Consider the following 11,038-nt stretch of genomic DNA (forward strand, 5'->3'; position numbering starts at 1 on the left):
GCCTAGTCCTTGAGTAGGGGTTAAGGGATTCCTTCAGGACGCCCCCTCCTCAAGTAGGAATAGTTAGCCCCGGTACCAGATGAGTTAAAATTCGGGCGCCTAGTCCTTGAGTAGGGGTTAAAGGATTCCTTCGGGACGCCCCCTCCTCAAGTAGGAATAGCTAGCCCCGGTACCAGATGAGTTAAAATCCGGGCGCCTAGTCCTTGAGTAGGGGTTAAGAGATTCCTTCGGGACGCCCTCTTCTCAAGTAGGAATAGCGAGCCCCGGTACCATATGAGTTAAAATCCGGGCGCCTAGTCCTTGAACAGGGGTTAAGGGATTCCTTCAGGACGCCCCCTCCTCAAGTAGGAATAGCTAGCCCCGGTATCAGATGATAGATATAAGTTAAATCTGGGCTTCTAGTCCTTGAGCAGGGGTTAAGGGATTCCTTCGGGACGCCCCCTCCTCAAGTAGGAATAGCTAGCCCCGGTATTAGATGATAAATACAAGTTAAATCTGGGTGCCTAGTCCTTGATCAGGGGTGAAGAGATTCCTTCGGGACGCCCCCTCCTCAAGTAGGAACAGCTAGCTCCAGCGTCTGATGTTCAGAACAGCTTAAAGTCCTCAGTGCATCCGAGGAAAGGGGAGTACCCCTGGGCAATGTGGAGGCACCAGAGAAAGCCCTCCTCACCCTCGAGTGAGTTCAGGCGAGAACAGATTAGAAGACCTCTTTGCTTAAGCAAATGGAGGCAAGATTGAAAGTCCTCAGTGCAGACCAGGCCAGCAAAGTTTTAGGCGTTAACATAGAAATGTGCATGACACTTAGCAGGTCAGGCGAACGACATTTCAGATATTAAGATTGACCAAAGCCACTGCCCAGTAAGTGATCTTGCATTAAGTGTTATTGCTACGAACTAATAGTTTGTTCAGTTAAGTTGATTTTCATAGGATTAAGCACCAATGGGTGCTAAGTTGATTTCTTTAAGGCAAGAGTTAGTCAGCTATAACAAATGATTACACAACAGAGTAAAGGCGAAACAACCGAGAAATACATTGAAGGCAAGTACCAGTTGAGCCTTTGATATAGAAAAGAAAGCAGAAACGGATAAGAGTGCAAAAGAAGTTAGAAGCGGACAAGAATGTAAAGATGAAGTTCAAATAAGCATTAAAATAAATCCAGAGTCATAATTACCGACAAGGTTCGCGATAGTTATAAATTGAGCAAAAGGTAACTATCAGATAATTCTGTATAGGCATGGGGGCATGGGCTATTCTTCAGAAGCCTCCAAAGGCACCAGCTTGCCGTCGACCACCTCGCTCAAGGGGCTGCACCCAGAAACGTCGATTCCTGGGTTCACACAAGCAGCCTGAACAAGGGCCTCTGCGAACCCCTCAGCGAAACTGGAAGCAGACTCCCCTACCAGCTTATCTTCAACAACTTTGAAATTAGCAGCTTGAGCCACCATTTCTTGGTCCTTGGAGGCCAAGGCAGAAGTCAACTCTTGGACTTTGGCTTGAAGGGACTTGTTCTCAGTAGTTAATCGGGAGCATTCATCAGTTTTGTTCGCAAGGGCGACCTCAGTCTTTCCCAGTGACTGCTCCCGATTCACACACTGATCCTCAAGCTTCTTCTGGTAGGCTTTCGAAGTTTCTGCAACCGCTTCAAGATCAGCAATTTCTGTGCGAAGAGGGACCACTTCATTAAGAAGCTCTGCTTGGGCTTGGGCCACCTCGTGCAGCCGTTTGTTGGCCTCTTCCCTGGCCTTTTGTGCCATCCTCAGGGACTCTTTGTAGGCACCCTCTTGACGCCCCTAGTGGGCGGCCAACCTCTCTTTCTCCTCTTTGAGCTTCTCCTGCCCCTCTTTCAGAGAAGCAACTTCCTTCTCCAGAGCTTGGAAGGCAGAAGCTTGGGCGGTCTTGGCCTTGGACTGTTTGTGCCAAGTGTAGGCACAAGACATGAAGAGGCCCATGTAATAGTACATGCTCTCCCTCTAAGGCTCTTCAGCTTGGCTACTAGCAGATCCCAGGCTCAGAAACCCCCTCAATGACTCCTGCATGGGAAGAGGGAGTTCTGGGGCAGGGGGAAGAACGTCCACGGGTTCAGCTTCGAACCCACTCTCCTGATGTACTGATTGGGGAGGGGAGGTGGCGCTCGGTGGATCCTCCCTTAAGGACTCCGCCCCATGGGAAGAGGAAGTGGCGGAGGTGACCATCTGAGGGGCATGTTGGGTCCTTTGTCGTTTGAAGACTTGCCCCTCAGTAGAGTCCTCATCATCAGAAACAACCTCCACCACCCGCTTGCCCTTGTCAAGGGGGGCTGAGGAAGCACTCGCCTCAACCAGCGCGAGAGGCACAGCGGCGATGGGAGGTGGAGAGCTTGGAAGTGGACAGGGAGAAGCTGGGGTTGTTGGATTCGTTGGTGTTGTCGCAGGTTGAGGTTGGGGGTTAGGAGAAGATGGAGGTGCGGAAGAGGTTGAGGTTGGAGACGCCAAAGCCCCATCCTTGGACTTCAGCACTTGGGCCAGTCGCAACCGTCGTTGCCTATCCATTCTAGAATCTACACCAAGAAAGACAAGTATAGCAGAAGTTAGGCATAGGCTAATGTTATAACACAAAGGAGCAGACCAATCAGGCATCAAGCAGGAATTCAACAGAAATAAAGGCCAGAAAGCTACAAAGAAGAACATTCATACTTATGTATTTTTCTAAAGCGTCGGCGTTGAACTCCAGGTTTATCAGGGTGGCGGTGTCGAAGCCCCCCACACTGGCCAAGATCTTGCAAGCCTCTCGATCGTTCGAGGGCAATTCGTCCAACGACTTGGACTTCATGGTCTTGACCTCATTCACCCAGTACAGGGGAAAACCGTCAAGGGTAGAAGGGTCGTAATCAGAGCAGCAAATTTTGAAAAACTTGCCCTTCCACCCCTTGAAGGATTGTTGGAAGAGAGAGAGGAGGACCCTCCCAGGGATGTTGCTGAGGCTCACCCAGAGACTCTTACCCTGTTTCTTCACTTCAAAGAAGTGTAGGAAGATATCGACGGAAGGTGTGCACCCGAAGAAGCTGCACAAAACACCAAAGGCCTTGACGAAAGCCCAGCCATATAGGTGCAGTTGGGCTGGGGCGATGTTAATCTCCGTCAACAGCTCCCTCTCAAATCGGGAGAAGGGCATACACATCCCGATACGCTTAAAGACAACTTGGTAGAAATAAAAGAAAGGGACCCCGTTATTGGCCCGCTCATCCCCACAAACAGGCTCCCCTAGAGTGCAAGGGAGCACTGCAATGTCATCATCATGCCTCTTCCCGAAGGCACGATGGTCGTAGGTACATGGTTCCCCTACGTGGTCCCTCCAGGCTTTAGTGGACACTAAGCTTGAGCACTCGTCGAGCAGTTCGACTGGAGCCCACGAGTAAAGGTCTCTATAGTTAACGTTGAGGGGTGGAGGATTGGCTGTTATTTTAGTACGAGCCATTGGCGAAGAGACTGAAGAATAAAGATGAGAAAAAGTTTTAGCAAAAAAGGATAGGAAAGGGGGAAGAAACAAAAACCTTACGAGAATCCCTACACGCACGAAGAAGCTCAGAGAAGGGGAAGAGGGAACAGTTACAAAGAAATGCGAAAGAGAATACAAGAGATACGAGGAAATAAACAGTCCCAGGCAGTTGTATCAGTACAAAAGTTAAATGGAGGGCCAGTGATGGAGAAAGATCATACCTTTTTGAGTATCTGGAGATTTGAGGATCGAAAACGGGAGAGAGAAAACGAAGATTGCAGAGAGAGTTTGGGGAAGATGAACAGTAGAGAAAATGCAAGAGGTGAATGAAACAGTGGATTAGAGCGCGCGTTTTTGAAAGATGTAACGTTAACTTGGAAGCGCAAGCGACGCTCGTCCTCAGTCGTTGGATCGCACCACGTGTCAAGAGATTAAAACATAACTTAAACGTCGAACACGGAGAACGTCGCGTCAGATGTCCCGAGAGTGTCAAATCAAACTAAACAAAGGAATGTCACGTCAGCAGGGAATGCCACGTAGATAGTGGGGGCGAGGCATTTCTCTTTTCGTTGACCAAAGATCAGAGTCAACAGGTTGACTGCTCGAGTCATCGTCGTGAAGGCATCGCCTAAGTATGGCGTCGCCCAAGAAGACTGCTCGAGTCATCGCCTCGTGCAGGCATCGCCTAAGTAAGGCGTCGCCCAAGAAGACAGCTCGGGTCATCGCCTCGTACAGGCATCGCCTATGTAAGGCATCGCCCAAAAATGCACACCGCCTATTTTCCTAATAAACCCAGATTAAAGTCGTTGAGGGATCAAGTGAGAAAGCTCAGAGATATGAGCATCCCTCACAGGTACTAAGGGCAAACGAGGTCGTGAGAAAGGGAATCAGGAGGAGAATATGCGTCACGACTCAAGGGGAAAGAACGGAGGACAGAGGAGAAGGGCACGTGCTACTTAAAAGAGTTAAGGTCGAACACAAGAGAGGCGAGTGCTGAAGGCGACGCACGCGGTATAACAAAGAAAACAAAAGCGGACGCGAGCAAGCAAAAGTAAATCGGGTAGCGTTTAACATAAAGAAAAGCGTAAATCCAGAGTTATGGTTATAGATAGAGTTCATAACAGTTGCAAGCTAGGTGAAAAGATAATCCTATACACGTTCTAATGTTCGCACGGGAAGCAAAAATAGTTCACTCTTCAGTGGCTCCCGGAGTTTGAGCAATGCGACGAAGAAGCCCCGTCCCCGAATCTCAACGCCTGGGCCAGCAGCGACCTTTGTTGATCGTTTATCTTCGAACCTATGCAAAAAAGGGACAAGCACGGTAAAGACGGGCACAAAACAAAGCACTTCAAAACAAAATCATACAAGAATCCAACGAAAGCAAGAAATAGGAAGGTCATAAGGGAAGTTTCCCGCACATATGTATTTTTCCAGAAACTCGGCATTATATTCTAGGCTTATCAAGGCAGCCGCGTCAAAGCCTCCAGCACCCGCCAGGATCCGGCAAGCCTCCTGATCCCTCGAAGACAACTTCTTAAGAGGCTTAGATTTCAAGGCTCTGGCATCCTTCGTCCAATACAATGGAAAGCCGTCCAGAGCAGAGGGCACAAGGTCGGAACAGCACACCTTGAAGAACCTGCCTTTCCACCCTGTGAAGGTTTGCTGGAAAGGGGTCAAAAGAATCCTACCGGGAACGTTGCTGAGAGTCACCCAGAGGTTATTTCTCTGCCTCTTTACCTCAAAGAAGTGAAGGAAGATGTCTACAGAGGGTGCACACCCTAGGAAACCAAACAGAATGTCAAAGGCTTTGACGAAGGCCCAACTGTTAGGATACAGTTGGGCTGGGGCAGCGTTCATCTCCGTTAGCAGCTCTCTCTCGAACCTAGAAAAAGGAAGGCGCACGCCGACGCGCTTAAAGACCACCTGGTAAAAGAAGAAAAAGGGGACCCATCGTTGGCCCGCTTGTCTCCGCATACCGGCTCCCCTAGGACGCAGGGAAGCACGGTGATATCGTCGTCGTGCCTCTTCGCGAAGGCGCGGTGATCATAGGTGCTCGAGTCCCCCACATGTTCCCTCCAGGCTCTGGCGGAAAGTAAGCTCGAGCACTCATCAAGGAGTTCGCGCGAAGCCCACGCGTAAAGATCCTTAGGGCTAACTCTGGAAGAAGAAGGGTTAGAAGACATGTTGAGACAAGATGTCAATAAAGGACCTAAATGATCAAAGAAGGAGGATCCGGCAGTAACACAGAAGGGAGAAGTCGACGATAAAAGAACGCAAAAAGAACTCTTTAGAAGGAAAAATGAACTGCGCAAGGAAGATATGAAAAACATGGGAACGATGAGTGCTAGTACGGGATTTCAAAGACCCAAACATTACAGTTGAGGCGCCAAAAGACGCCAAAAGGGGGCCGTGCAATTGAGCCACATGTCATAAGATCAAGGCATGACCTGGAGAGTCACTTTTCTTGCTCAGAGAATATCACATCGTCAGAGTCCTCGAGGGTACGTAGCGTCGACGGTGCAGAAAATGTCACGTCAACCAGTCAGGGAGTGACACGTCATCAAGATATCGCAAGGACAAAGGGGCGAGGCCTTAGCCTTAGTCTTTTCGCTGAAACTAGTTTCAGCTCAAGACTGGGGGGCTTGTGTACCGTCCCGTCATCGGGCGTTGACCGAAGGTCAGAGTCAACGCATAATGGGGGCCCCTCGAGGGACCCAAGGAAGAGAAGTCAGCAGGTCGACCGCTCGAGTCATCGCCAATAGGAGGCGTCGCCCAAAGAGAAGCATTGCCCGAGGGAGAGAGGCATCGCCGGAGAGGCTTCGGGCCTCGACAATCCAGAACAGTAGTAAGGAGAAGAGAAAGGCGGCTTCAAGGCCACAAGTCTAGCACCAGAAGGTGATGCCCTAACTCATGAAGTATCCACGCCACTGCTGGGAGACCCTGGAACAGATACGACCCGTGAGAGGGCCATAACCAGGGGAGAACCACGTGCATGGTACGAGAGAAAGGTAGATATACCCCAGGGCAAGTAACCAGTGATTGGGGCACATGAGTTGGCACCCAGAACATCAACCCACGAGCCAGAAGCACTTCACAGGAAAAAGGGCTCACACGATATAATAACCCTAAGTTGGGTGACGGCGCTGTGGCAAGGCACACGTGCTCATTAAAGGTTTCAGTGAAAGTTTGCCAAGGTACTCGTTAATTCAGTTAAGATTCGAATGTTCCAAGTAATGTTTTTATACGCTTTCAATGCGCTTTAACGCGCTTTAAAGATTATAGGTGTATAAAAAGGGACCTTGGGGCATTTGAAAGGGGGACCGAGTTTTAACCTAATACACACAGATACACAGCGAAAACCCTAGTTGTCTTCGCGGCACACACACAGTGAGCACAAGGCAATTAGGGCAACACCATTCTAGTTACGCACTTTCTAGTCACTCAGCACAGTTTCTTCGACCACCTCTCAAGGGTGTGTCACTTTGATGTTTCTCGCTAGCTGACTTGATCGTCGGAGTGCAAACGGCCGCGAGGGCGCCTCTTTGTTCACTTCTTTCAGGTACTCACAGACGGAGCAAGACGAAGGTGCCCTAGTTTGCAAGGACAGGCCACGCGCAAAGATGATCCCGGTCAGCCGGACGGAACAGAAATTAAACCTTACAACAACATAAAAAGTTGAATCTATAAACATAAATTAGTATTTTTATTATTATTATTGATGATGTAATCATGTTAATTTCAAGTAAAAAATACAGAACATAATTATAAAAAAAAACCAAAGTCAATTAGTATTAATTAATAGTGGACACACAAATAATATTGCAGTGTCTACCCTAAATGCAAAATCCTAAAAAAAAAAACTAATGCAAATGTTACACTTAATGCTTAAAAATGAAAAGAAAAAAAATGCAAAAATAAATAACTATAGAAAATAAAAACAACAATAATAAAATAAAAACAAAAAACAAAAATAAATAAACAATGACAGAAAAAAATAATAACTAAAAACATATAAGATATAAAATAAAGGAAAAACAAAATAAGATAAATATACAAGATACAAAAAAAAATCCAAACAAGATAAAGATAAGAGATATAAGACGATACTAAATAAGTAGATGTTGGTCATAAAAAGAAAAATAAATGAAAGATGATCATTTATTTAATATTTTCTTCAATGGTACATTAAATAGTTTGTCCGAAATGAAACATAATTAAGGACGAGAAAAACACAATCCAATAATGTTGGGACATGTTCTTTTTGTGTGTCCTGGTGTTTGACAATATGAACATTTTTTTGTTTGATCATATTGTTCTCTTATGTCAATATCAATCCTTATTCGACTTGACTTAGGTTTCCCCTTTGAGGTTATTTTCATGTCGGAACTTGACATAGTATTTGACTGGTGTATGCAGGTCAATACTCTTCATTTTTTAGTTCTATCAAATAGTCTTTTGTAACATAAAAGATCTGTTGCAATGTTGTTGTTTTTATTTTCTATATTTATTTATTTTTACATTTTTCTTCTTCTCATTTTTAAGCATTAAGTGTAACAATTGCATTAGTTTTTTTTTAGGATTTTGCATTTAGGGTAGATAGACACTTCAATATTATTTGTGCCTTCAATATTAATTAATACTAATTGACTTTGATTTTTTTATAATTATGTCATGTATTTTTTACTTGAAATTAACATGTTTACATCATCAATAATAATAAAAATAAATACTAATTTATGTTTATAGATTCAACTTTTATGTTGTTGTAGAGTTTAATTTTTTATTTTCTTCATTCTTAAAAAAAAATTAAACTAAACATTTTTAATTTATTACTTTTTTATTTTTATTTTGTAAAAAATCATTTATTTATTCATTAATTATATTTCTAACTATTTTAAACATTAAAAATACTTATTTTTTAATGTATTCAAAATTAAAATTATAAAATAAAATTAATTTATTATTTATTTATTTATTTTTGAAATGGTGCTAGATAGGGAAATAAAAAATAAAAGGGTGTTAGATAGGGAAATAAAAACAAAAGGGTGTTAGATAGAGAAATAAAAACAAAAGGGTGCTAGATAGGGAAATAAAAGTGTAAATGGTGCTAGATAGGGAATTGAGCCACATACACTCTCTCATTATGCAATTAATTTTCAAAATAAATTATATCTTTCAATTCATAACCATTCCTCCACCTCTTTTCAATTCATAATCGTTCCTCCACATCTTTTTCAATTCAAAACCGCTTTTTCATCTCTCTTTCAATTCAAAACCGCCCCACTACGTATACCAAATATTGTAGAAAAAATAAGAAAGGGCACAATGACCATAATACAATAATAAAATTAAATATTAATATAAGGATAAAATGGGAAAAAAATTAAGAGCAGTTAGGAGGGGAATAAAAAATGACACAAGGACCATAATACAATAATAAAATTAAATATTAATATAAGGATAAAATAGGAAAAAAAATTAAGAGCAGTTAAGAGGGAATCCTTTATATATATATATATATATATATATATATATATATATATATATATATATATATATATATATATATATATATATATATATATATATCATAATTAAATAAGAACTTAACAAAAATATTAATCATTACGAACTCTCAATTTTAGTTATATATGTTTAAAATATTAAAATAAAACTCAAACATTATACTTTTTAAAAATGTTTTTACCCACTAACATCAGAAAATTTTCAAACGCAATAAGAGATGTACTTTATAACATGTTTTTATAGTTTTTACATTCTCCTTTTATACAAATATATTTATATGTTAAGAAAATAAAAATTTTAAAACCTATACGCGGATAGATCGCGAGCGCTTTCCCGCTAGTTAATAGTAAATGAATCCCAATTTCTCAATTCAAAATAAGCCTTCAAAGTTTCTCTGCAACCTTCATCATAATAGGTCTTCAATTCTCGTTTTAAAATATTGCTTCCAGAACTCAAAACCCCAACCATTCCTAAACCGCTATCAAAATGTTGGAAGTCCGTTTCGTGCAAGGTTCCCTTCTGAAGAAGGTTTCGGAAATCATCAAGGAGTTCATCAACGACACCAACTTTTACTGCTCCTCCACCGTTATCATCGTCCAGGCTATGAATTCCAATTTGTCAATTCTCGCGCTTCTCCTCCGATCCTCGGGGTTCGAGCACTACCGTTGCGACCGCAACTTCTCCATGGATATGAACCTCTACAGCATGGTTGAGTTGCTGAATCGTGCGAACGGTGATGACATCATCACCATAAAAGCCGATGACGGCGGCGACACCGTCACCTTCACTTTCGAAAGCCCTAGTATGTTTTTATGTCTCTAGCGATTTTAAAATTGTTGATGTTTTGACGAATGGACTCACGTGACTTGTCTTTGTTGTTCTCTTACAGTGCAGTATAAGATTTCTAATTTTGAAATGAGGCTGGTGGATATTGATAGCCCCCGTTATTGGATACGAGAGGATGAAGCAAAATATATGGAGTATCTCGCGATGGTTAAGATGCCGTCTTCTGTCTTTGATGGGATCTGCAGGAATATCAGTAGAATTGACGGTATGTTTGACCTTGACCTTGTCATTACCGTCACCCAGGAATATGTGAAGTTTTCCACTCAAGGAATTGAAAATTTAGGATCTGCATCCGTGCGCAATGTGAGATTTTTTTTTTTAGTTTATTAAACAAATCGTTCTTGCTTGTGCTATTCCTTAGTGGTTGGTTAATCTTGCAGCCTGAAGAAGCCACTGTGATTGATATGTTTGATGTGAACAAGCCTGTGTCAATGAGAATAAGAAATGGAGGGAGATACATGAGCTCTTTTATGAAGGCAACAACCTTGTCCAATACCGTCTCCATTATTCTGTTAAAGAACCTGGCAGTTGTTGTTGAATACAAGATTGCTGAGATGAAGATTCCTGAGATCGGTTATTTGCGGTTGTATATTCCCCCAATTACATCCCCTACATCATAGGAAGAAGAATAGAGAGGATGAATGTTTGGATGTTAGGTTAGGATACTAGGATTGTTCTTTCCGTTTAGGGTTAGGGTTTATACATTTCTCGAAGTTGTTTAATTATGTTTGGATGTTATGTTGAACTTTGTAGTTTTCGTTTAAACTTTGAGCAGCAAATTTGGAATTCAAGTATTTTACTTCTATTTATATCCTCCTGTCACTATATTTTGCCAATAATTTGTTCAGAATACTTTGAAGTTTACCAAATTGGCTGTATTCCAACATATTTAAAGTCTGAAAATTTGTCTAAATACTATTGAAGTTGGCTGAAGGGGTATTTACACCCTAAATGAATAAAGGATCTATGGAAACAAGCTGTACCAGCAGTTTTAAGAGTGGATATATGCAATATTTAACTCTTTTTTAACATAAAAATTATTTATAAGTCCACAAAATAGATATAAGTGATACATAAGGATAATCCAAACCTAAAGAAAAGTTATAAGAAGAAATGAATTATTAGAAGAAAGATGACCTAATTTTCTCTTAAACTACTCATAATTATCTAACCATAATTAACCATGAATATT

The 11,038-nt window shown here is 42.2% G+C and overlaps 1 protein-coding gene across 1 annotated transcript; it reads left to right on the forward strand.

Annotated features, from left to right (window-relative positions):
• Positions 1 to 9,429: 9,429 nt before the first annotated feature.
• LOC137833015 (DNA sliding clamp PCNA-like) lies at positions 9,430 to 10,536 on the forward strand. Its single transcript, XM_090303665.1, has 3 exons — positions 9,430 to 9,802; positions 9,890 to 10,149; positions 10,227 to 10,536. Exons 1-3 carry the CDS (start codon positions 9,487 to 9,489, stop codon positions 10,464 to 10,466), a joined length of 816 nt encoding a protein of 271 aa, XP_090159791.1. The 5' UTR covers positions 9,430 to 9,486; the 3' UTR covers positions 10,467 to 10,536.
• Positions 10,537 to 11,038: the final 502 nt, after the last annotated feature.

Source organism: Phaseolus vulgaris, chromosome 6 (assembly GCF_051622355.1).
Source record: "Phaseolus vulgaris cultivar YP4 chromosome 6, ASM5162235v1, whole genome shotgun sequence".
Lineage (NCBI taxonomy): Eukaryota > Viridiplantae > Streptophyta > Magnoliopsida > Fabales > Fabaceae > Phaseolus > Phaseolus vulgaris.